The 27,762-nt window shown below is 40.4% G+C and overlaps 1 protein-coding gene across 1 annotated transcript in view; it reads left to right on the forward strand.

Annotated features, from left to right (window-relative positions):
* Window positions 1-9,723: 9,723 nt before the first annotated feature.
* PTPRO (protein tyrosine phosphatase receptor type O) overlaps window positions 9,724-27,762 on the forward strand; it is a 145,558-nt gene continuing 127,519 nt past the window's right edge. The window contains exon 1 of the mRNA XM_015867758.2: window positions 9,724-10,196. Within this exon, the coding sequence (XP_015723244.1) occupies window positions 9,972-10,196 (225 nt within the window). The 5' untranslated portion in view covers window positions 9,724-9,971. The remainder of the gene's footprint in view (window positions 10,197-27,762) is intronic.

Raw genomic sequence — 27,762 nt, forward strand, 5'->3', positions numbered from 1 at the left:
CTTTCATGTAAAACACTAAGAATAACTGGTTACTAATGCTGTTTGCAGCTGATGATTTTGTTTAGTTTTACAAGTACAGAAGAAAAAAAAAATGCTGGAAAGTGAAAACCTGAAGAATGTTTTGGCATTAACAAAAACTAGTAAGTGGTACTTGGTGGAATTCCAGAATGGAGTGATTAAGCAGATCAGCTTACTTACAGTAGGGAAAAAGAAAGGTGAGGCTACAGTAGAAGTGTAAATGGATAAAAGGAACCATATCTACAGAAGACCATAATATCTGTACAGCCATGGTCAGCATAACACACTGGTAGCCACAAAAGAGAAAGTTACATTTTTTCAAGACTATCTGTTTCTGGTTATCTAAGATACAGTGATGCATGAATCCAAAATATGTATATGAAGTACTCAACCAGCTGATTATGACTACTCTCAAGAACTCAAAGCTCCAACAGTTATGCCTCTGTTCCATCTGGCTAGTGCAGTTCCTGTGTCTCATGTGAAATCTGAAGGACTGAATGTATTGCTGCCGATCAAAGGTTCTGCTTTATTCTTTAGACTTTCCTTCAGATCCCCCTTTTATTGTGCTTTTTGGGTGAAGACTCAGTGACTGTAAGCATCAATATGAATGTCCACCTATTAGGGATTTTCAAGCTAAGTGGAGCATTTGCTGCTACAGAGCACAGCATTTTCCTCCATTGTTACAACAAAGAATTTGTTGCCAGTACAGTAACAAGCTTGTCCTTTCTGATTTCTGTCCTGCTGATTACATGAATCAATATGACACATTAAAATGATGAGATATGTTGATTCAGGTTGGAAAGATAAGTGCCGTGATGATGATAGACAGAAATCTCACAGATAAGTCTCTGAGCCTTAGAATGCACTGCAAATTATCCTGAAAAATTGTTTTCTGTTCTTTTCATCTGAATATCATTTATCTTCTTAGTTTCATTCTATTTTTCACAGGAATTTCAGCTGACCTAATTATGTGATTTTTTTTCTGGCACACAGAATTTTTTTTTTTTTTGTCATAAAGCATGTTGCCATAAATAACAGGATCCTATTTCTCATCTCTGTCAAATGTAATTACTTTGATGGCAATGCATTCAAATCCACTTGGATAAATCCACCTTGATATTAGAACTTTACTTGCTTACCTCAGTGATTGGACAGGGACTGATGGTTTATTTGCGCACCTCCTTTCATAAGGACTTTCATGATCAAACACTTGCAACAAGGCTTGCTTAAATTTTTGTCTCTTGCTATTCTGAACACAAGCATGTTTCTGTACCCTCCTGCTAACCAGTTCCTTGTTTCACTGAAATCATGGAGTCCTCTTAATTCCAAGCTTTTTGAGGTCAACAAGCTCCCAAATTTGGAAGCAAATCTGAAATTCCTGGAGCAAAAAACTAATGGGACTTTGAGGGGAACTGTTGAGCCACATAAGATCAGATGGGTTGAAAATGGATATGGACATGAGCAAAAGTATTCCTAGTACATACAGAGATTATTTTCAACCTGACCTTGTGAGTTCCATTGACTCAGTTCTTAAGTCGCTGAATAAATGGCATTTACTTCTTATAAGTTATTCCAGTGGCAAGAGATATTTGTTGAAAGAATGTGGTGCTCTAAGAGAATAGGCTGCTGTCAGAAAGTGGTCACAGCCCTTTTCACAACATGTCAAACGGGGAATTCCATGTTTTCACTTAGTTTGTTGAGCGGAAAATGCAAGGCATATCAGAACTCATGAATCTCACCTTTCATTAGTTGCTTCTGATTGCATTTATGTTCTGAGAATCACTATACCAGTGTGGCTTTATTTTCAAGGTTTTCTAGCCCCACAAATGTATTTGGGTCATGTCTGCTGGCAGCCTACTTCAGAGGGGCTGTTTCCATGCACAGTCTGCATAAAGCTCCACATTTAATTATTGCAGCTTAAACTATTACGCTTGTAAACACATTACTGCTGTCAAAGTCCCCATAATGTCATTTTGATGTTCTCTACACCATTGATCTACCTCTGGCTTTGTGTGGATTTCCTGAGCTGACAGAAAATGTCAGAGCTGTCTTGTCCAAAAGCACCGGACTGCTCCAACCACTTTGTAGCTGCCTCCGGTTTACAAGGTATTCAGCATGTATTTGAGCAGCTTGGTGGATGCCTGTTTGATGTGCAATGTGCAGCCTCCCGGGGCTCCAGATTTTTACCCCGAGCTGATGCCAAAGTTCCACTCTATGATATGGAAATGCCAAGGTAATTTCATGCTTTGTACAGCTCTATGAATATTTTTAATTATGACAAAAATGCCATGGAAATGAAGATTGTTCTGGGTTTTATTGTTGCATGTAGTTTTGTATGACTCTAATTTCATAGCAATTTAGTTCGTTTGACACTTTTGAGATTTGTGTGTTGCCTGGAAGCATAAGAAAGTGAACCCCATATTTGTCATGGCTTTGATAACCTTGGCTAAGATAATGCAGGGACTTTTCTGCTGAGCACTGCCAGTGCTGGATTTTTAAATGTTGTTTTTTCCTTCTGTCCTCGCTGGAGACTGAGAATCTCCAGGCTCCAAAATGCTTCTGAAGAACAATCTTTCCCCACATTGCTTTGGTATGCTTAACACTACTCAATAAGGACTATGTAGATGAAGGCAAGGGGATTTAACTTAGCATCTCTGTCATCTGCATTCTTAGTTTATCTTCAGAAACTTTGGTGTTTTTTTTTTCTTATAAATTCCTTTCCACCTTGTAGCAAATGTGGAATGTCAGCTGATTTCCTTTAGGATACAAGAAACCAGTAACTGAACAAGAAACACCTAACTTACTAGGTTAACTGTTTTACTTGTTTTGAGCCCACATATGTATGATTTATCTTGGGCTTAGGACTTTGAATGGTCATTGCTTTTGGTGTGTTAACATAGAGCCTGGACACATAAACAAGTTCCGCCATGAGCTCGCCGCATCTGTTCTCTTTCATCATTAGTCAAATAGTCTGTTTTAAAGCACATTTGTTTTCGCTGTATTGAAGTAACAGTATGGACATGGCTGTCACCTGGGTTATCATCCCCTCAGTGTTGCTCATCCACTTATGGTATAAGCAAAGCTGCCTGGTAGGGCTGGGTGGAGGCTGAACATCCATACTTTACTGGCTCCAGTGACAAGGATATGATCTGTGTTTAGGGATCTTGTGCCCTCTGTGAGCCTTCAGTTTCCCTGTCAGAGGAAGAGGAGTTGGCACTGATTCCAGCTGAAAGTGGAAACTGAGAGCTCTGCTGCTCCTAATTCATTGCACAACTACCTGGCTGCCTCACTCAGATTGGTGAGCTCCCTTCTGATTTAAGGGGCTATTAAAGATGTCAAGGTTGAGATGGCAGGCCATGGTATACTGTCTGAGGCAGAAGAGTTGGATTAGATGATTAAAAAAGTTTAGACTAGATGATGTTGTAGGTCCTTTACAACCTTGTGATTCTATGATTCTATGATATGAGAAGATGCTGTGTGAGCTTTTCAGGAATATTCCTAGAGGTGAAACCTGTGTGAGAAAAAGGTTTGTTGACTCATCATATCAAACTGTATTACATTACCTTCCAAAAAAGAAAGTAAATGAGGCATCCTATGTCTGCTGAAGTCAATAATGCAACTCCCATTAGTCTGACTATGTGTTAGGTTTGTAATTGATGCATTTGGCATATTAATGTGCTAATTTATGTAAACTGGATAGACCACATGTTTCCTGAGAGATGATCAACAAAGAGAAAAGCAGACTTTATTATTTATTTTCACAGTCTTACAAGTCAGTGTATAATGGATATGAAAATGGAGGAGGAATTCTATAGAGATGTTTCACCACTTCCATAATCAAAATTTGGTTTTCCTTCTCAGTGTTAGACAATTTGTCAAATGCTCTGAACAAGCCTACATATAATGTACAGAACATGCAATAATGGAAAAAGAAATCCTGTATCACATCTTCCTTTGTTTGGTATTTTCTGATCCCTGAGATTTCAAAATGCTAAGGACTGAATTTAAATAGAAAACAGTATTGTCTTACTTGGTAAGTGTACAGATTTTTCCTCCTATACCCATATGAATCTTGCTATTGCCTGCTTTCCTTGGTGATTTCTGCAGCTGAAATTTCAATACTTGAATGTGCCACTAACATTTACTGAGTCTCTGTTTGTTTTTTCTTTCTCTGAGTGAAATCCACCCTGTAGGAAGCAAATGGTTTGTGAATGAAATGAGATTTTTTTGAATAAATGTATGATTTCAAGTGCTTTGACCTGTTCCTACATAACTGAGAGCTCATTTTCCACACTGGGTTGCTTTAAAAATAGTTCACTCAGAGTACCCAGTAACTGGCATGATTAATTAAAGGGTGTGACCAATCACATTAGTTGTGTGAAAGAAGGTGCTACCTTCCTATCTGCACTGTGCAGAGGAAAATGACCGGTGCTAGTGTCCCATAGGCTGGGCAAGGGATCTCAGGTGTAAAGGCAGCAGCACAGGGGATGCTAGACCACAGGCAGGGAGCATGAATGAAAGTTATTTTGTCTTTAGTTTTCACGCTGTTGCCTATCCATGGGTAACTTCTGCTGAGCATACGTAAGAAATCTGCAGACTTCACAAGATCTTTCTTTTTTTAGTTTTTGAGGCAAAACTTTGGCTCTGAGGTGCTTTTGTTCATCATCTTCTGACACCAGACCATGTGAGCTTTGCGCTCCTGACACCTGCAGGGCAAAGGGAATAGCTGTTCATGTACCACTGCAAGATACTTGGATACCTGTGGTTAGAAGGTAATATGCAGAGTCTAATAATGTTATCCTTGTGTAGGGAAGAAATATTGCTAATTCAAGAAGGCTTCTTGTTGAGGCCACCTGGGAAACAGGAGAGAAAAGGCATTGATTTGAGGCATGCACATTTGTATTGCGATATATTAACCCCATGAAGACAGGAAATATCTTTCAGTATACATGCTAGGGAAGAAAAAGAAGGAAGTAATCTGTGCAAAACTGCAGCTCCTATTGTAAATTTCTGGGGAGAGAAATGTTTCCTGTAAGTATGACTCAGATTTCTGTGAATCAATAGAGCCCCTGAGTGTCAGAGGCAGTCAGTATATATTACAGATGAAAGGTAGTAAAGTCTATAGCTGACTGGAGTGAGTCAGGACCCAGTCTTTCTTTTGGATATGTTTCCTTTCAGTTTTTTTGGGGTGATAATGTAATACATAGGTGAATTCCTGGCAATTTCGCCTAGAGAGATGAAATCATCTTAAGCAGAAAATATTATATTATTATATATTTTATAAATTATATTATTATATGTTAGTTTACATCTTCTTATATAGCCGAGGATGGTGTTAAGAACAGACAGAAATTCCCAAGCTCATTCTTTCTCTGGTGTGAATGTGCCTTTGACCTGCTCAGACCTTAGACAAAAATGGAGAAGCCATCTGTATTTGGGAAGGAAATAGTCTGCAATAGAAACATGTATATTCTTTTCTATGTCTAAAACTCCATTAACAGAATTCTCAGGCATCTCATTCTCTGTAGCATCCATCTGATGTAGGACAGGTAAATAGAAGTTGTTAGACACTGTTTAAACTTTAAAGCAATCACCCTGGCTTTTGTGTGCATTGTTACGGCTTTTCTTCTGCAAAAGTTGTTCCTTTCTGTACATCATCTCACAGAATATTGCACATCATTAAAGAAATATCAAACTAAACCTTTCATAAACTTATTTCTGAAGGGAGAGAGATTCGGTGCCAAAGACAGATTTCTGATTTCTCATGAAGTGACCTTTTGTGGTATAGTTCATTGCTTTGTGCTGAAAGACTAACAAGCACCTGCAAGCTTCTCAGGCTCGAAATGTGTCAATCACTCTCGTTATGAAAAGACAAGTTGACAGCTTTTTAAGATCTGTTTGTTAGAGGGACTGTGGGACATACTTTTAAAAGTCATAGGGCCTGTACTTATCAAAAAGAAAGCTAAGATAAATTTGCACTTGAACTTCTAAGTGACATCCTGTGTACGCTACTCCAGCCACCCTTGCACTTGTTTATTTTACTGTTTTATCCAATCTGGTCATTAAAATGGAAGGATTTTAGGTGGGAACCTGCTTCTTAAGGAGGTTCCACGCTCTTTTTTTTTCCCCCATAAAAACATTTGTTGCTGAAAGATAGCTTTACTTTGGAAATATCACAGACTGGGACTACTTCTACATACAGGTTTTTTTATAAATCTCATTTTATGCCATATTTATCCATAGTTGCTGAGGCCTGTAAAGCTTCATATAAATCTGGGTATATCTCACGGTCAAGTAATTCAGGTAGTTCAGAGCTTTCCTTCTTCACCTGTCCAAAGATAATAGAGTTGAGTTTTACATTGAGGTTTTCAGTGACATGAGGGGAATTCACTCTAAACCTGAAATTAAATCTGTTTAAGTTACAAGCAGGAGCACTTCACATAAATGCCTAAACAGCTGAAATATCTGAATTTTATGCTTTTCTAAGAAGCTAAGGGGGTTAAATCTTGGTTCAGTTGGGATGTTACATTATGTATGAATATCTGCAATTGTTTTAATTTGCCAGGACTTTCTGTTAAAGGTAGAGCTCTAGCATGGTCTCTAGCCTGAGCTTCATGCAGTTAGTGAAAACTACCTGAGAAGCTCCAGGAAGTATAAGTGATATAGAGTCCTTCTCCTAGCTGGTGCTCTCAATAGCAAATATTTTCTTTTAATGGTTTTGTCTTCTAGTAATCTCCATCCTGTAATACCTTGGAATGTCTGCATCAAGTTCCTGCATACTGACCATCGCAAAATCATTCACACCTCAATATTACAGTAAATCTAGTGAGCACAGGCAGCACTCTGGGAATCTCACCTGCACGGTAACACTTCTTATGCGCCTCACTGCCAGGTCCCTGTGCTCCAGATTCTTTCACCATAATTCTGCTAGTGTGGATTTACAGAGAAACAAAGTCCCTTAAGCCTACTCTGGTGCCACTGCAACACACATCAGAGCCCCTGATAAATTAGGCTGGCTCGTAAGTTTATGCTTATAACATCCCTAGAAGGGATAAAAATAAATAAATTTTATATATATATATATATGTTCATAATGCTTTATGGATTGCTTTTGCTGTGTATCCATAATGCTGTGTATCCATAATGCTGCATGTGACCTGTGATTAGTTTTCGGGAGAAGGAAGATTTTAGGCCAAATAGTCAAAAGCACAGTGTTTTTACCTAGGAATATTTAAAATATGTCTATGTTTGCAAGTTTTTTGTTCAAACCATCAAAATCCAAATTAATTAGCAAATTATTCTGCTGCAGCAGAATCCTTCCTTCCTTTCCTCCTGTAATGATGCCTTAGGAATCCGTTTGTACTGTCCCCATGATTTTGACTGTGGTCTTGGAGGACTTCCTTCTATCAGTGTATTTCATTTACTAACTGCTTATGAACACTCACAAACCACCTTGTTTCTTATTCCATGAGATAATATATCTCAGTCTCATTATTTTAAAAGCTTTGTTGTTTTATTAATGACTGTTTTTGTTTAGATGCTAGAAAAAATAAGCTTGCCCTCCTTTTCACTGTTCCTTTTCCTCTGTACATTAACTTTTCACACTTCTTATTCAGAAAAAAAGCAACTTCTTTATTTTCTTTTTCTCCTTTAAATCCTACCTTCTTGCACTCTCAAGAAATGCTGTGTGTGACTTTCCAGGTTTCACCCACTGAAAAAGCCTGGAGGCAACCTCTCTGGCATGCCAGTCATTTCTTGTTAGCTTTGCTCATGTTGTGTCACCTTTTTCTACTCAGCTGTAGGCTTCCCTGGGCAGGAACACTTCTACTACCCCTGGTAACACAATCTTGACCTTAGTTGCTGGATATATATCTATATCATCTATATCTATATCATCTATATTATCTATATTATCTATATATATCTATATCTATATCATCTATATCTATATCTATCTATCTATATATTATTTATTTTATTTTTAAAGAAGACAGTTATTTTCTGAAGAATGTTTTTCCATTGGCAGCATTACTTGAATTTTACAAAGCATTGGGAATTTCTTCAAAGTTTGGGTAACACTAAGCCCCCAGAATCTAAAAAGGATGCCATTCGTGTATTCTCTTGGCTGTGTGTCTCTGTACTGCTACAGCCTGATCTGAAGATTTTAGCACCTCAGCCCTTTATCAAAGGTTTCTTTCTAGAAACACTTGTCATTTCTTTCAGCCATCCTTTGCTTAAACTCCTATACCCTACTAAAATTCAATATATATATATATATATATATATATATATATATATATATATATGAAATTTTTGTTTACTAGAATTCAATCCATGGCTCTTCATTACTGATGACAATCTTAATTTCCTAAAGAAATTCACTCCCTTGTCTTTCAGACAACCTCTCTTCTTCCTAAACCTGTGTGCACTGAAGGGGAATTTATCTGTGGTTAACCTCTTGCATAGCAATTTGAGATAGTGTTTAAAATACCAGCAGGATGATAGCTACCCAAGAGAGGTCTGTGTCCTTCACTACTGGCATTGAGAAGGTCTTTTCTGTCCCTAGCTTCTTGTAAATGAAGATATGAATAGCATCTTCTTTCTGGAGCTGTAAATTTGGGCTGTGCGCCAGTATCTACCCAGGACCCAAATTTCTCCTTCACTTTCTGGATTAATCCTCATCAAGTGTGACAAATCACTGCTCAAGGGCCCATTTCAGTGGAAAATAAGCACGTCCCTTTCTGACTTTGGCCACTTTGAAATCCAGCTTCTGTTGACTGAAGATCTAAATTTCATATAAATTAAAAAAATGCCATGTATAAACCAACTCATTAACATTTGATTTACCAATGCTGTCAGAGGACAACTTTTTTGATCATCTTAAAGGACATTCCTACAAGAAGGTAATAATGCACACCTTGCCTAAATGGCTTAGGAATTTTGGGAACACTAAAACTATTCTCATTCAGCCATTACTTTTCTTCCTGGTTTATCTGTTAAGCAAGTGATGTGGTGGCCCAGGGCTACATGTAATGGAACCACACCTGGTTCTGAATTTGTTCTGAAGTTTAATGACTCTGATACAGCCCTAGAACAAATATGATCTTATTTTGCTCAGATCAATATTGGCTGTCACTCTCACAGATGAACTGAAATTCATTTTGGTGGGACTGAAAAAGCAGCCAGTGACAAAAAGCTGTGGGGTCTTAGTTTTGAGAAGATCACCTCTGGGCTGGTAGTGGTGGTGGGAAGGTTGTGTTTTGTTATTCCTGGTGACATCAGATTAAGCAAGACAAAGAGGAGGAGCAGCTCATCCACAGTTACACTCTTGAATGCCAGTCAGCAGTATACGCGGGATGTAGTACCTTTTTTTGGATACACTTACGATCGCTGGTCCCGAGCAGGTGGTGGAACAGGATGAGCTCTTACTTCTCCACCCCTCGCAGGCTTAGACCTATACCTTGAGCTTCTCGTTTCCCAGCTCTGTGCTCACTGCTGGCAATGGCCCCTGGAGCCGGTGTCTGATCGTTCTTTCCCTGCTCACCCGGCATTTGTCCCCCTCAGACGTGGTGCGGTGGGTGTGGGGGGGTTAACAACAGCAGGGGCCGGAGCTGCGCTTTGCCTCTTGCTCCCGGGAAGAGGAGGTGCCGGGGGAGAGGCGCGGGGCGGCGGCTGCGGGCTGTCAACCCGCGGGGCTCGGGGTGCTGTGGCCACTCCCGTGGGCACACCGCGCTGCCGCCGCTCGCGGCCGCTCTCCCCACCCCTTCCTTTCCCGTGCAGCGAGATCGCCCAAACTCCAGCGAGCGGAGACACCCACCCCGCCGCCGCCGCCGCCTCCTCTTTCTTCTTCTCCTCCTCCTCCTCCTCCCCCCGCTGCAAATCCCAAATAAAAGGGCGGGGGGCGGCAGGATGCGCGGCTCGGCGGGGAGGTCGGCGCCGCCGCCGGCCGCCTGATGCTGCCGCAATTCGCCATTGCCGAGCACGGCTCGGAGCCGGGCGGAGGGAGGCGAGGGGCAGCGGCGAGGGGCCGGGGGGCAGAGGAGCCGCAGCCCCCCCCGCCCGGCCGCTCCCGCGGGCCGCGGCCGCCGCGGTCCCCGATGCCCGACCGCCGCCGGCGGGGAACCCGGGGGGGACCGGGGGCCCGCTCCTGCCTGCTCTGGCTCTTTGTGCTGCTAAAGGTAAGTGCGGGGAACGGGAGGGCTGCGCGCCCCGCGGGAGCGGGGCCGCCTTTGTGTGTTCGGGCTGCGCCCCGGAGGCGAGGGCTTAACCCGGGTTCGGCTGTCCCCGCTTTGTGCTCCCGCTGCGAGGGGGATGAAGGCGGGGCCGCTGCGCCCCACACCCAGAAGTGCCGGGGATGCGGCGCTCCCCCATCTTCCGTCGCGCCCGAAGTTCCGCGGCGTAGTGGGAGCGCCCCGCGCTGTCCTTCAGCACCGCGGGCAGACACCTGCCGCCGCGCCCAACGCGGCCCGCCCGGCTCCTGCCGGCTTCCCCCGGAGCTGCCGAGAAAGGCGGCTAACAAAGGCGGGCGGGGGGGAACCGCGTGTCGCTTCGCCGATATGAAGAATTTGACATTGCTTCCAGATCAGTGCTGGCTCTGTCCTCCTGGAGGGTGAATCTTTCAAAGTTCAGCGTAATGCCGCCAGCTTGGCTTGATGTGGCGTCTTTTATCGTTATGCGTTTGATGCTTTAGTGGTTCCTCAGTCGTATTTAACGTGCTTCATGCAACTTCTTAAAGAAAACATCTGCTCTGCCTGGGCAAATAGCACCGATTGTAAATGCCAGTGCCCTAAATGGCAATATTCCGCGGTACTGAAAACTTTGTTGAGTATTTGTCAGTGGCAACTAAGAAACTCGCTCTTCAGTGCCTCACGAATGGAAGTGTTCTATAGAAATGAGCAGAGCTCCCTGAGTGAATGGGAGTTTGTAGGATCGTATCCTGGAACGGCAGTGGAGTCACTTCTAGCATTGACATTGCATTGACAGAAGTACTAAAGGGGAAGCGTTTGCAGCATCTGTTCACATACTCAGCCGTCAGCTGTCTCATTTTCATAACTGCTGAAATGTACATTTATGCAGGGTAAAATGTTAATATAGTGACAAAACTTCATTCCTAAGAATTTAATGATATCTTGGGTTTTTAGTACCTATGGCCCCATCCCTGGAGGCATTCAAGGCCAGGCTGGATGTGGCTCTGGGCAGCCTGGTCTGGTGGTTGGCAACCCTGCACATATCAGGGGGGTTGAAACTGGATGATCTTTGTGGTCCTTTTCAGCCCAGGCCACTCTATGATTCAGTGATTCTATAGAAATAAATCTAAAGAAATGGGGTAAAGGTTTGACGGCAGCCAAGGCCTTGGGGTTTTTTTTCCTGTTGGAAGGTGACCATTAATTCAGAGCCAGATAAAACTCAGACGTGCCCTTGGGTATGTTGCTTGAGAAAACCCAGGACTGGAATGGCAACAAAAGCTGCAGGAAAATAATGATGGGTACTGGCAGAATTCTATAGTGTGAGAGGTGAAGCTGTAGCTCAAGACAGGGGCACATCAGCAATGCTACGCGTGAGTAGATTATGATTTTTGTTGGATGCCTACGCATTTATTTTTTCTTGCATTAACTAATAATTAAAGGTAATTAATTTAAAAACAAGGCATTTCCCTTGCTCTGTGCTGTTTGGTTATGCTAACTTGTTGTGGAACTACTAAATTTATCTAGCCTTGAGCTATTGGCTTCCAGGTGAGACAGCAATTTAATCTTGTTGGGAAAGCAGCTGCACTGAACTGATGACTCTGATGCCTGTGTGCTTGCTGCTTCAGCATTAGCAGCCCAAATGTCACTTGCTAAGCTGTATCTGCTTGGTGTGGCCTTGATGCCCATCTGGCAATTTATAAAGCCATCAGCAAGCTTTGCACAGTGATAAAACAGCTCAAAGCACATTTTCATTTCCTTTCCATGCTGTATTTCATGTTGTAAAGAAATGGTGCCAAATTCTTTCAAGACCTGGCACTATCTGTTGATGCTGGTGTGGTCAGTGACAAGGAGGGGATCAAACAGCAATGCTACCCACTGCAGGTTCACGTACCTGATATTGTCATCTACAGGCTAGCAATATTTAGTTCCTTCATTCACAGCTCTGTCTGAGCATTACTTTGTGCTCCAGGGCAGTATCATAATCTTTTTAGGAAACAGAGCAATGTGATCTTGCACCTCTATCATTCTTCAGTGGTTTTCTTATGCAATGGCTAGCTTAGAAACTAGCAGGAGAAATACATTGTTTGTGAACTCAGGCATTAATATAGATTTATAGCTCTTGGAAGAGGAATAGAATTATATCTTACTTCAACAAAAAGCTTCCAAGCTTCCTGCTGGAGGAATCTCTTTCTGACCTAAAACATTGCCAAACCTGATGCTGAGATATCATCAATCTGTTACACTTACAAGAGGATCTGACCAATGCTTATACTAGGAAAACATTGAGAAACCTGGTTGTCTATGAACTGAGTGGATGACAGTGTTCAGGAAAATTATCTAGAAGTGCAAAGGGAAAAAACACAATTAATTTCCAGGAGACTGAGGTATTTGTATGGGGTCTTTATATGCTACTGAGGCTCTGTGTGCATATATATATATTACTTCTACATGTATATATATATATTAGTTTTTTATGATCAACTGCCCTTTGCTCAGGACTCCTCCTACAAGCCACATTGTCATTTTGTTATTTTCATGAATTATATTTATGGATTATTTCTATATCAGAATGATTCTAATGGACAAAGATATTTATAAGAATGCTTGGGCGCCAACTCATGCTTATGGAACTATAGTAGGCACACAGTCTAGCAGTGGAATAAGTCTACCATTATCCTCTGGCAACTTTCTAACTTCAGTGCAGTAATAGTGGACAATCAACAGAAGATCTTTCAAGAGAGATCAAGAGAGAGCCCTGCACTCAAACTGGAAGAGGTCAACAGAGTAATTTCTAGATGGCATCATTTCAGTCAGAAGCTACATCCAAGGGCGATTCCTAGTTTGAGTTAGTACAGGGACCATGCTGAATAAAGACTTGCCTGTAGCTATCCTACAACCTTTGGGCCATTTGTTAAAGAGCTCACAGACAATGTGCTGACTAAACTTCAGAAGCCCACTTATTATCTGCCTTTCTGATGTCACCGTATAGGGAAATTCAGACAGATTGTCCTGCCTGTTGATTGAGTGAGTGTTAAGCAAAGTCTTGTGTCTAAACCCATCATGAGACTAATTTTACTCGATGTTTCAATACACGAGAAGGTACCTTTTATTACTTGGCCATGTGAGTCAGAGTGATAAACGTCAGAAAAATAAGCTTTGGAAATAAATGCTTTTGCTGAACAACTTAAAAGGATCATACTTACCTTCGTATTTAAGTATTTAAAATTACACATCTTTTCTACTGGAGGAGTATGTATCATCTTCATTACCATAAGCACTCTTATCCTACAGTACATTAGTGATCACACTTTCCTTATTAAAATTTCAAAATATTCTTGTAGCAATATGTAATTGACTGCAATGTAAAGAAAGCCTACTTTGATTAGATGTTAAGTGTTTTAAAATTAAAATGTTTATGCAGAGCACAGTACATAGAAGTATGCTGTTCTAGGATGGCCAACAGTTCAATAGGTGTTCCAGATCTAAGAGACAAACCGGACAATTGCATTACATGTATGATGGTAGAAGGGAGTTGTTGGGCCAGTGTATTCCTGTCCATTCTTCTGTGTCTAGTCATGAGTTATCTGATGGAGGAAAGCTTCAGGAGAAAATTCCCAGTATGAAAGGATGGCAAGGCAATGGAACAGGTTCCCCAGAAATATGGTGAATGCCTCATCCCTGGAGACATTCAATGTCAGGCTGGAGCAACCTCATCTAGCTGTACACGTCCCTGTTCATTGCAAGGGAGTTGGACTAGATGACCTTTTAAGGGTCCCTTCCTACTCAAATGATTCTATGGTCCTGTCTGCAAGAGCACCATAGGAATTACAGCTTCACTTGTGATTCATCCAAAGTCAGTGAGCTGCTGCCAGTCTAAGCAAGATATTGTCCTTCATCTTCTATTGGATCGCAGCCATAATGCTCTTGAAGAGCTTTGGCACAGCACAACAAAAGAAATTAGGATCATAAGTGAAGCTAAGCATTAACTTTGAGCAAGTAGGTGAAATATTGGATGATGTCTGTCTTCCGTTGAAGTGTCACTGTGGGACATAGGACCTGGCTGGACTTTTTGTCTTTCCCACTGAAAGCTCCTAAGTTCCAGAAAATATGATGATTTAGGGAAGCAGGAAAGTGAAGAGAGTGGTTTGTTAATATGCACACAAAAGCTATTATAACTTTTCTATTAAGCTTCTGTCAATATAAAGCTGAAAAGAGAAAAATCTTTGTGAAGTTGATGTAGCAATGTATACTGACTGCCACATCCACAATATATAACAAATGAATAGAGAATGGGAGATAAATGAAATTGAAAAGTTACCTTGCTTTTCATAACACTGTATAATCTGGGATGAATACAGTCAGTGAAAGGAGCAACTCTGAAGGAAGAAGACTTCTGTCTTTCCAGTAAGACAAATGTGATGCATAGTATTTAATTTCTGGAACCTCTTCATTATTATGCTAGGAAATTACAGCTGCTTTTAAGATAAGGAGTTCCAGAAATAATTGATAGGCATCATGTCTGGCTTACCATAAAGACAGCATGTTGAACCCCAGGAAAAGTAGCATGTGCTATTCTCAAATTACGGTGGTTATCTTTGCATTTTCTGTTCAATTAGATGTATGGATTTAGAGAAAGAAGTTCTTTAGTAAGCATCAGCGATGGACAAATTGGTTATACAGATGATAGCAACAGGGAAGAGAGCTGGAAGGTAATATGCTCAGCTTTATGTATGCTGATCTTGAGGTGACAGCACAGGCACAGGTAGAGGATATGTAGGATAGGAGCTATGATTGAATATAGAGCACAATACTGAGATGGAAAAATCCAAGAGGGACACTTAAGCACAGGGGCTGAACACTTGAGAGCAGCTGAATGGAGGTAACAGAAGTCAACAACTCTGCTGTTTTGAGGCAGCCAGAGATGTGATGAAGCAGTTTGGTAAATAGAAAGCTCTTGAGGGAAAAACACATGAACAAATTAATTTTTAAGAACTTTGGGGAAAAGCAGATAATGTTGCTTGACAATCTAACAGTTATGATTTTGAAGTGATTGGGCCTCGGTGCACTTTAGGAGGATGAGACATGAGTCTTCTGGTTATTTCAGCAGGATTTAAACAAGCCATAGTTGCTTTACATGCTATAAACCTGCAGGTCTCCAATTTAGTTATGATGACTTTGGATTATATCTTTGGGTTAAGAGAGGTAGTTTCTGGTCACTGAGTTGTCAATCAAATTAGAAACTCATTCAATTTTAAGAGTTTTCAATCCTTTCCTTCTGAAGTAGATGCACTGTAGAATCTACAAAGGAGTTGTTCTTTGAGGCTGAGAAGAGACCCCAGAGCAGACAAGGGAACATCCCAGTCCTCTTGTTGCCTTTGTGTCATTTGCTGTTTGGCACTTGTTGGCTATCCATGCCACAGCTATTTAGGGTCATTTCTTCTTTGTTCATATGGAAGTCATTTTCATAGTTCCTGGTTGGCCTAGCAGACAGAAAGGAAGAGTCTAGTTCCCATTCTGTCTGCAAACAGCAAAGAAGATTTAAACTCAAGGAAGAAAACCAACCAACCAAACAAAAAAACCCAACCTATTTAAATGTGGTAAGGACCAGTAGTGAGTATTGGTAGGGAAGAAAAAGAACACACACACACACACACACACACACACACACACAAAATGCTAATTAGTATTTTCCCGAAGTAATGAAAGGCAGATTTAAGAAAAATGAATATTTTCCAACAGCAATGAAATTAATGTATTTATTATTTACTTAGCAGTACTGTGCCTCGCTTTGTTCTGCGTGCAAAATATCTGCAGGCTCTGACTGAAGTCTGAAAGATAGACATATCAAAATAAGGATGCTCTAGATAAACAAGAAGTGATTATCATACATGCCAGTTGCTGGTATTCTCCAAGGGACAGTATACCTTCCAAATAGAAACAAGTCACAATTGCTTCCCTTAGGAGCTGAGGAGAAGAGATTTTTTGTTTTGTTTTATTTTAGTTGTTTTTGTTTGCTTCTTTTGTTTCTGTTCAGTATTGATTTCTACAGGATGTCTCTCATCAGATCTGCTGGACATTTACATCAGTTTAAAAACATCAAAAATAATTAATAATCAATGTGACTTTAATCTCTTCAAAGAGAAGCCATTAACCCTCACAAAAAAATTGCTATAGCTTGAAATAGTTTCATGAAATAACTTTAATAAGGGGAAGAGATGAAAGAGAGGAACACTGCTCAAACTTTTTGTTTTTAAGACAACTTCTATTCAAAACAGAGAACACAGCTAATGATTTATTGCTGCCTACTTGCGGTAAATCAGTAGGTTTGTCGTTCAATAATTTTCTTTCTCTAACTCAGCTGCTACTGCCTAATCTTGCACTGATATTGTCTTGAGTCATCAGCGTCTACTTCCGAGGAAAAGATTATGATGTCACAAAATCAATAGTGGAGGATTCTATATTGTAATCCCCTTTCAGGGAAGTCCATTAAATCAATGCCTCTCTTTCTGTGAGTAATGGCTGCAGAATCCAGCCCTCTAATTTTGCTGTGTGAAGGAATAAGAGCAGATGGGATGGGATTTTACATAATTAACAAGTAGTTATTACATACAGCATGAAAAATTATGACATTTTCTGAAGAATGAATGGATACATAGTGAATACCTAAGTGTATTTAAAAATGCTCAATGGTCTGAAATGCCTTTCTGGTGGAGTTAGAAAGGAATGTGTTAAATCCAAAATTTTTAACCTTATCTTTGAAAACCAACTCAAGAGTCTGTAGGCTTGGAAGCCCTGCCAGATTTTTTTTTGGCAGCATCAGTGTCACTAGCATTTAAGAGAAATGGAGACAGGTCATGAATATGGATGGAAATGTTGTGATCTCACCTAGAGCTCATGTGCAACACTGACCTCTGTTAGCTGCAACCAGAAATGCTGGGCTGTCTCTAATTCTTAGGATGCTGAGAACTATCAGAGAGTCTACTGTGCTTCTGGGAACAGTTCCAAAATCCAAGCAAAATCAATAAAAGTCTTTATGTCGCTTAAAATGGGCTTTGGATCAAGCTGTAGCAGGAAGATATGCAATCTCTGCCAGGTGGTACCATGAAGCTTGACATGCAGCACAGAGTTAATTGTGATGTGCTAGCGACCTTGGGCTCACTGCAGTGTCAGTAGCAGAAATTGCAGGCCATAGGATGATTTTGAGTTTTGGAATCCAGAAGTCTGATAGATGAAAATCCAGTTTGGATAAATCTTGAGTAGGCTTCTCTCTCTTAGGGGTTCACTGTATTGCCATGATCAGTGCGTTGTAATACAGCTACTGGAGCTAGTATAAGAGGAGCACAGAGGAGACTTTTCTTCCTATGCAGAGCCATAATTCTCCTCTTTTTCTTCTTTCCAGGGACTGCTCAAATAAGAGTTTTGATTTAAGTTCAGCACATAGCCACTGTTGTTGACATTGCAACAATAACGTGGATACATGAATGAATGGAAACCAAATTCTGCATGAAATACCAAGTACATGCTCAAATATGGATCTGAACAGAACATCTAATTCCTGACTCTTTAGTAGGCTACTGGAATTAAAAGTAATCCCCCAAACCAGTGACAAATTTGGAGTGTGCTCAAGCTCAATCTGAAGCTAGCATTTATTTTTGCACATACTTAGGTTTCTGTCCTTCTATATAGTCTTTAATGACCTGGACATTGCAGGAGGCCTCTTGCAAAGCAGCATACTGAAGACCAGTTGGCTGTGGCAGATGTGCTTGATTCTGAGACAAAGAGGTTTTCATATAGTGGCAAAACAAACTGGCAGTTGAATACCAGCTCTTCTCAGTAGGTGTTACTACAGCAGGTGTTGGACATCAGCCAAGCAGGAAAGCAATGTGTCCAGGTTGAGGAAACAAACTTTGAAATGTCCATTACATGGTGCCTGAGCACTCAGCATGGAGCAGTGCCAGACTGCCTGTCCTTATGGCCTCACCAGAATAACTGGCATAGCTAGAGCAATTGCAGGTGGTATTATTTCATTCTCAATTTAAATATGTTTGTGAATGTCATGAGGTTAGGAGATAAAATGGAAAAGGAATACAGTATGTTGGAAAATGCCAGAGTGTATCTTGGAGGCTTTGTCTGTCCCAGTTGCACACAGTTGATGCCACATCCCTTTTCTTTCTGTAGATAACCTTCAATAAAGACATGATCTGTTTAGAGCTTGGCTTTTGTAATGGTGCTTTGCCATGTTTGTATAGGATCACCTGTTGATCACTGATGTACTGTGAGAGAAACTGACTTCTTTATCAGGATGTTTACAATTTTAATTAAATTACTGGTTTTCTTTGATACTTCTTTTTTCAAGGAAGAGAATTGTCCCTGTGAATACTAGTTATATGGATGAAATGAGAGCTTAAAGGATTCCTGGATTAGCGTTAGCAGTAACTGTTGGGATAATCTTGCCATCAAAATGTCTAGAATAATGTAATTTGGTTCCCTAAGCTGGAGATTCATCATCTACGCATTTGTGCCTGCTGTTTTTCAAAGCAGAGTGGTTTCATCTGGTGCTTAGCAGGAAAAGACCTAATTTTCTCATGCACATTCCCAATGCAAAAACCTTCTTTGTCTAAAATCAACAACATAGCACAACCGAGACAGCAACAAACAGTCAGGTCTAGAGGAAGGAAAGCCAGGATCTGCCATGTAGATTTGCCTTAATATGCAGTGATAAAGCCACAAGTCAAAGTCAGGGAATGATTCTTTAAATATATGTATTTATAAAAAATGATGACTGTAGTCATCACTATGTTATATAAGTTGGCAGTGGTCTGGTTGGATATCACTGGACAGCTTTGTTTTCCTTGCCACTTTTTGGTTTATCTCATGGAAGTCTTCTAGTTAGCTTTAAGTTGACGGTGACAATGATGTTTCCAACCCCGGCCTTGTAAGTGGGAGGCTATGCAATAGGCCAGCTGAGAAAAAAATGGATGATTCAGAATTGTTTCCTGGTTGGACACAAAACGGTCAATGCCACAGTATAGAGTGGGGGATGCTGTGGCTGTTTGAGGATGCAGTGAGAATTGAATCTGCTTGGAACCTAGGAGTAATTCAGGCTGGAAGAGATGTCTGGAAACCAAGCCCCAGAACAAAACAGGGTCAGGATGTTGGGGGCTCAGAGCTGTGTCTGATGAGTTTTGAATATCAGCCATGGACAGAGATTGCACCACCTCTGGACAACTTCCAAGGGTTCCAAATGAAATGAATGACAGTCAATTAAACCTTTTAAAATATAATTAATTGGGGTTTGAAAGAACATGAAACTTTTCTATTAACTTGTCTTCCAATATATATTTTTAAGTATTTAAAAAATTCATCTTAGGCTATCTTTCTTTGTAGGATGTGAAGCTTTGGGTAACAGTCAAATGCCTTTTTTGCTGAAGTCCGCTAGTTTCTTACATTCTCTCACTCCTCAGAGCTTGAGTTTTAAATATAACATCAAGGATAAAATTCTTAGTGCTGCCATTGTTAGAATGTTCCTTAATTATCATTTAAACTTTCTGCAGAGTCAGGCAGGTATCTGCCATCACTGCACAATTCGTTTCACAGGTTCACGTTTCTCAAGAAGGATTTTTTGCTGAGTTTTTTATTTCTTTTCTTTTTTTCCTTCATCTGACTTACATTTCTAGGAGGAGAACCATCATTTCAAATGTTTTACAAATTTGGGTCTTTGGCATATAGGAAACCATTCACTCCAGAAGTACTTTTGAGTGATGTGAATTAAAGGTATTGGGGCAGGGCTGGCCTCTCTGTCCCAGCTGGCTTAATGCTGAAGTGAAGAAATCAGCCAACACAACAAGCAGTTAAAGAAACTCTTAAAAATCAAACTGGAATAATATATATCTAGAGGGAATATGTGGAATATGGTCTGGAAATCTTTTTAACACTTTTTGTATTGATAACTAAAATACTGCTCCTAAATTCAATACAAGATTAAAGGTACTCAATACAGTTAATGAGCTCCAAAGAAACTGTTATTCTGGACTGTAATTACAGCTTCTGCTGCCTGACTCTGTGTCACACTGGCATTTTATTACTGATGATTTGTAATGTCAGAGGGGAGGATGTGTTTGGTGATTCATTAGTGTTTTCACAGATTCTGCCTTAAATTACATTAGATCATGATTTCAGATGTTTGTGTGTCCATGCTAGTATGAAGATTCCTTTATTCTGTGCAATGTAGTTAAAAAATAACCTGAACTCTAAATCAAACACACACCAAAATTAAATAGTCTCTAATAGTCCCTTCTTGTCCTGTTCTGTGGTCCTTATTTTCTCCAGTTCTGTTCTGTGACTCCCAATTTCTAAACAGTATCACCACAAAAAAAGCTTTCTACTTGTAACTTTAAAAAAGGCAGATCTTCAAGTAAATAACACACTGACATCTTACAGTTCACACCCCCCTCCAAAAAAAACCTAACAACAAAAAAACAACAACCCAACAACCAACAAAAAAAACCCAACAACTTATGTCAACTGTTAGATAGGCAAAATGATGCTTTTTCCCTGAAGACACTACAATGCCAGATTTAATTTATTTTGGGAAGAATGAGAGAATTCTGTGGAATGTTCTTGCCACTTGTGAAATAGAAGTGTCAGCGGAAAGTGTGAAGATATCGTGCAGAACTGAGCTTCCGCGCAATGAGATGAGTTCATAGAAAGAGGAAAAACCTCTGCACCTCTTTTATATTTAGCATAGAGAAATGGATTGAAAGGATTTCAAGATGTCTTGCGTGGCCCAGAGCAGATCAGCTGAGAGTTCAGAAAGTTTGGCTCTCTAATCCCAGCTCTTTTCAAAGCTCGATTTAGCTGCACCAGTCTCTGAGCTCTCTGTGCAGGGATCATGGTGAGGAGGAAAAAGAGCCTGAAGCCGCGTGATACATACCCAGCAGAGCTATGGGCATGTGGGAAAGGGTCTGCAGATTGATGGGACTCAGAGCTCCCCACCTGTAGTGCAATTTTAATGCACAACTTCAGCTGATTACTAATATTTTGGAAGATGAATAAAGAATTAAAAACACAGATAGCTATGCAATTGCATGTCAGGTGGATGCAGGGCTTTCACATGTACTCTATTTTTCCACAGTGGTTTGATTATTTGTGTCTTTTGCAGCTTGCAAGAACAAAGTCTAATGGTGTCAGACCATTCATAGAGTTGATCCTTTGTAGCATTGTCTGGAAATGCTACCCCCTATTCCTACAGTTCTATACAACAGATGACTAGTAATTGCTGGATGCCCAGTGTGAATTTTTGCAGTGATACTGAGAAGTCTTTTGCATTAAGAGCTGAGCCTCAGTCAGGAGGAGGGGAAGCAGATGGACTGCAGAGAGATGGCTGCATCCCGCACCCAGGAATGCATGTGCTATCTTAAGATGGCTAATAGAGTGTCCCCTCCTGCCCCATGATAAATCCATCTCCGTGCTGTCAGAAATGGCTGATAAATGGGAGCTCTGGGATTTTTCTCAACTGAAATGGTCTAGTCTCATTTATCTCTTTTCCTCTTTGCATATTGGCATATTCTTCCTCTGCAAGTATTTATCCAAATTCTTTACTTGCTGTGCCGGACTAAAGGTCATATCATTTTTTTTCTCTCTCCTTCTTTTCCCCTTCTAGTCCCTCTGTTTCTAAAGATGTCAAACTAGATAACTGATGGTTTCTTCTGATGCCAGAAGTCCTTGACAATATGCATATTAGGATTTTGTGTTTTAGCTTTTTTTTTTTTTTTTTCCTCCCCCTGTATCTCAGTGTATTCAATTTGTATGCAGAGCTATCCTCTTACCATGAGCTTCTATGCCCAGATCTGAGGATTATGTTCTTATCCAACATATGTACTTAGCCTGAAATGCTAAATCTGTGCTACTAGAGGAATAGAAAGACGTGGTGGCTAAAGGAGCTGTGTCAAAGTAACCAGTCAGATCAAACTATAAATTGTTCCTCCCTGAGTGTTTGGATCCCCTGACCAGCACTAACTCATACATTTATATATTGCTATTTTGACTGTGGGGCAAAAGCAAAAATGGGTTTACTTGCTTTAAAAAAATATTCTGTGCCCCTGTCCTGAGCTGTCCCTGTTGCAACAGGAACTTTTGGGAACGAGAAGAAAGGGTACTGTATTTTCCCATGTTCAGAGAAAGGTAACTTTGCTGGTTGGGGAGAAGGTGCCAATACCATGCTCTCAGCTGGTCTTTTCTCTTTGAGGTCTTTACGAGGAATCAGATGCTTTGTCCTGCTTTGCAGTGCACATGGCCTGTGCTGGTGCAGCCACAGAGGCGCTGCTGTCGTATCCCAGTTGTGATGTTTTTCTGAGTGTTTCTCTTACCATTCACATCATCACATCATTGTATCAGAGTACTGACTGGTACCTAAAATGCTGGTGGGGAGCTTATCCCAGGATAAGCTATGGACTAATCTATTGGAACTAGGATTCTGTGCTAAAGGGGAAGAGGAAGAGCAGCATCTTGTTGGAAAGCAAAAGATAATTAAAAAAAAAAAAAATCCTAGGAAAATGCAAGATCAATTATTCTTTTCTTTCTTTGTTCTCTCATGAATTACACACAAGATTTTCTTTGCAGAAGTGGGCAGAGCATATGGATGTTTTATTTATTAATGCTATGCAAAAAAAAAAAAAAATTGTGGAGGATGGGTCTTCTGAATGGTTTCTATTCTGAAAGGCAGAATAATCACTTGGATTGACTGACAAAAGTATTTTGTTGCTCTTGGTAAGATATAAAAGCCCAGGCAACTTCCTAGCAAATACATTGCTTCTCCAGAAAGAACATTTCAATCCTAAGCTTACATCCTACTTGAAAAAGAAGACAAATGAAGAAATGGTCAAATCTATATTTTTTCAAAGAATAAAATACTAACCCATTTCTCACACATACCCATCTGTCCCTTGGCTATTACTCCCTTGGCCTCTTTCCTCCCCTGCCCACTTTTTACTCTCTGCCTCACTCATGTCTCCTCCTGCACTGTTCACTGCCTGCTCACTTTCAGCATCACCTCACCCTGCTGGGCTTCAGCAGCCCCCAGTGACATCATCTCCTTCCTGACATGCTTTGCTTTTTGCTCCAAGCATGTGAAGTTGTATTTCTCCAATAAACATTTTGGATTGTGTTTTTGTGACCTTGGTAGAAAAGATTTTTCTGCACACCATTCCCAGTCATTTAGCAGAGCTCAGTAGTTAACTTCCAGTGGAATGCTAAATAGTGAGAAAAAGACTATGATTACACAAAAAGACTATTTTAGAGAAAATAGCTGCTATTCAAATAGATACTATATTTCACAGGAAACAAAAAAGGGGGCCAATTACTCTGCTTAGTCACCCACACTGTGAATTCAAATGAACTTCATCTACAGTTATGGTCTTACACTGATTTTAACAAATATAACTAAAGTCAGCATCAGTCCCTGTGACTTTCAGGCCAGTTGGCTATAGCTGTGCAAGCGTTATTTTTCTAAAAAAAATATTGTATTGTACTATTAAAAAGACAGAATTCCAAATCCTTTTAAAACCGTTCTTCAATTTTCTTTATCTTTTATTGGGAAGCATTTAACACAAGTTTGTTTGGGTCTTCTGTGTCTATCTTAATTACATACGTTCCCTCCATTAATCATAATCCAAGCTTTCTGGTAGATAAATTGGTTCTCTTCTACACCAGGACAGCTTGATGGCCCATAAAATAGATTTTCCAGGACTATTGCTGTGGCTATGTGATTTACATCAGAGCCTGTACTGAATTCTGTGCATATAATTACTAACAGTAGTGCTTCCACACAACGTATTGGGACTTAATCTGCCACATTACTAGTAAACAGCAATACTTTATTTGTCTGGAAGGTGCATGACCTTGTCTTTTAATATCACTGTTATTAGCTTTTGGAATTTTTGCTAGAAAACCAGTCACAAAAACTGTTTGCAAAAGCAAAAAAAAAAAAAAGAACAAGAACCCCCAAAGTGTGGGCTTTTTGCAGCATACTTTTAGAGGGTATCATTGGAAGCACAGAATCCATAGATGGAGAGCTAGTGGTTCAGGACAGGTTCTCATCTAAAAGGAATTGAATGGCAGCTGTGAGGCGCAGCTGGGAGCAGTGGAGGACCTCTTCAAGGAAGATATCCTCTTTATGGCGTAACATGTCTGGGATGTCACTGGTGAACAAGCCCCTTGACAAGGCAAGGCAGATAGACTGTGGGCTTTGGTAACATATTAGGTGGTGTGTTGGTCATGGAGTAATGAAGAGGTTCTAAGCTGCAGTGGTGACACAATAGTAGGGACAAATATGCAAACCTCAGTTGGCTTGCAGATTTAAGAGGAAAAGTTGCCTTTTTTACTTCTGAATGCAGAACTGAGTTCTGTCCTAAGGAGAGTTGTGAGTCCAGTGTACATCATTACCAGGTTTTGTTGTTGCTGTTGTTGTTGTTTGTTTATTTTAGAGGGGAAAAGTGAAAATTTTGCTCCCCCAAATGAGACAGATGATGATAGCTTGTTTTTTTACTTGTTTTAATTTAAATTGAAGATTCAGATATGTTTAGTCTTGCAAGTATTATTAAATGTGTCTTATGTGGATGGTTTGTGGGAAGTCTTGGGAAAACTACTGAGAAAAATGTGATCGGTGTCAGTGAAAGATTTTGTAGTCGTGTCCTATAATTTGTAAAGGGACTGTGTACTGGGACTACTGCTTTTCACATCCTATAACAGATTTCCTTAAGGCATTAACTTGATCAGCAAACTGATTCCTGTTATATTTCAGCGATGAGACAGACTGAGCATCCCAAGCATCCAGAATATCCCTGTTGTAGAATATCATTAGGACTCTTAAAGAGGTTAATAGCAGCACTAGTGTAAATCTTCAACAAAACTTTGCTTAGCTACACTTTGGTGAAATATAGTTTTGCACTGGAAGTGGTTATTTTTAGGTTTGTACTCCAACAGAGACAGAAAGGAGATTCTGTTGAACTGGGAACATATCTGCAGATTACCAGGGGATGAACAGTAATTAAATCCTGGCACCTAAAGATGCTGAGAGGGGTGGAGTGAGTTGGTAGAAGTGTTCAAGTACTTGCTAATGTCTATTTCATCTCTACAGGAGAATGAAAATTAATGACATAGAATTTTATTTTTTAGTGATTTCCCACCTGTGTTTAAATTGTATGTTGTGAAGCACAGGTCATACCTTCCTGTAAGGAATAAAGAAATGAAGGTACTGAATTATATTTTCTGGTCATTTTTTAGAATAGATTGATGTGTCTTTTTGAAACAGGATTTCAATTATTGGTAATTCCTATATATATATATATATGTATATATATATATATATATGTTTTATATATATATATATATATATTTCCCAACCTTGCAGCAACAGAAGTATATATATATATATATGTATGTATATGTGTGTGTGTGTGTGTATATAATATATACATATATATATATAATAATCAGACTAATGTGCTTAATTTTATAGACATGTAAGAGATGATGGAGAGTTTGGGACCTAACTGCAGTCTGTATTTCAAAATACACACCGGGCAAACTGTGTAACCTGCTGGTGTCATGCACAATGCACTTGCAGAGAGGGAAATAGGATCCAAGAGAGAGCTGCTACCTGTGCTGATCACGGGAGTGAGTGAATTACTGAGTACAGACTAAATTTCAGTCACAAGAAATGCATTAACATCGATATTATGCCATCAATATTGCCCTTCTGCAGTAAAATTAAAGAAGTTCACCTTGTTAATTGTATTCAGGTTTATAATTGAGCATTCTGTGTGATGGCTTCATCTACTGCAAGAAAAAGGGAGTGATTTACAGTGTGTGTCAGTAGAACACTGTTATATGAGGAAAGATTAACAATCATAATTTCAGACTCAACAGTATTTATAATTCTGAATTGTCTGCTTTAATGAAAATATTCCATCTTAAATGCTGTGCTTTGTCTTGATTAGTTAAAATAATCCTTCCTTGCCTGGGTAGCTCGGTAAATCAGTGACTGGCCCAACATCAGTGGGATCATGTTGCTGCATTGTTTATCCCATACTGATTGTAAAAACCAAGAGAAACAGGGAAGCAACTGGTATTTTACACACACGGCATAAGAGGGGCATAGGTTCAGATTTTAATTCCTCTGTCTGGATTCATTTCCAGTCACTCATTTCATGAGGCTTCAGTGACTTGGATGAGGTTTTCAGCTGCTGAGTCATGGCCTAGCCGTGCTCTTGGATTGTTGAAAGCAGATCCGCTTTTGCACTGTTTCTGCTGCGTGAAAAGGGTATCTGGAGATGTGACTATATCTCAGGGACTTCTTCCTACACCTGTTTTTGACTAATCATACCATCTGCTGTTATCAGAAGAGCTGCAGTGATGTGAGCTTCACCTGCTGGGTGTGCAGCCACAGCCTGGCCTGCACAGAAAAAACATGGCTCAGGAGGTGGAAGGCACAGGGCCAGGCTGCCTCTCATGTGCGTAATTCTGTTAAATTCAGTCGGAACGCTTCCTCAAGCAGAAAGAACAGAATTGGTATGTGCAGTATAAAACCATATTAAAATTGTTTGCCAATGAAGTGCAGCTGCATTTGTTATGGGGAAGCCTGGGAGCAGTGGATAATGAGCCTGCATTGGTGCCTGGTCCTCCTCTTGCAGATGGCAAAACTCCATTCTGGTGCCTCCCTGTAGCAGCTGAGGCTTGTGTCCAGGGTGAGATTTGGTTTGCCTGTTATTAGCCATTGAAAAGAAGTGTATTTTGCTGTATACCCAGTGAAGGAGAAAGTATTTCTCATCCCAGGTGCTGAGTGTAGGTTCTAAGGTGTGATAACTTACCTTCCAGACCCAGTCATCCCTGCCTAGAGAGAATGAGTCCCTCTTGTTTAGATCAGATGCTCAAATTTTGCATCATTTGACAGATGGGGATGAGATGAATCCAGCAATGAAGCCAGAAACTTGCTTTCTGGTTCTAGTATCCAGGATTGTTTTCTGGGTGACCAGGTCGTGCTGACTTCTCTGTCCCACAGCAGTGTAGGAAGATGATATTTGAGGCCACAGAGACATAATTAAAACACAGTGTTGGAAGTTTCCTAACGTCCGTAGAGCGTGATTGAAGGAGGGAAACAAAACTGTGAAGGGTCTGGATCACAAGTCTTACGTGGAGTGGCTAAGGGAACTGGGGTTGTTTAGATTGGAGGAGACTCAGTGGAGACCTTATTGCCTTTCTACAGCTGCCTGAAAGGAGGTTGTGGTGAGGTGGGGATCAACTCCTTCTCCCAGGTAACAATAGGATGAGAGGTAATGGCCTCAAGTTGCACCAGGGGAAGCTCAGATTGGATATTAGAAACAGAATTCTTCTCAGAAAGAGTGATGATACACTGGCACAGGCTGCCCAGGGAGGTGGTGGAATCACTGTTCAAGGGCCATTTGGAAGTGACACTGAGGGATGTGGTCAGTGAACATGGTCAGTGAACATGGGCTGATGGGTGGACTAGATGATCTTAGTGGTCTTTTCTAGCCTTAGC

The sequence above is a fragment of the Coturnix japonica genome, chromosome 1 (assembly GCF_001577835.2).
Source record: "Coturnix japonica isolate 7356 chromosome 1, Coturnix japonica 2.1, whole genome shotgun sequence".
Taxonomy (NCBI): Eukaryota; Metazoa; Chordata; class Aves; order Galliformes; family Phasianidae; genus Coturnix; species Coturnix japonica.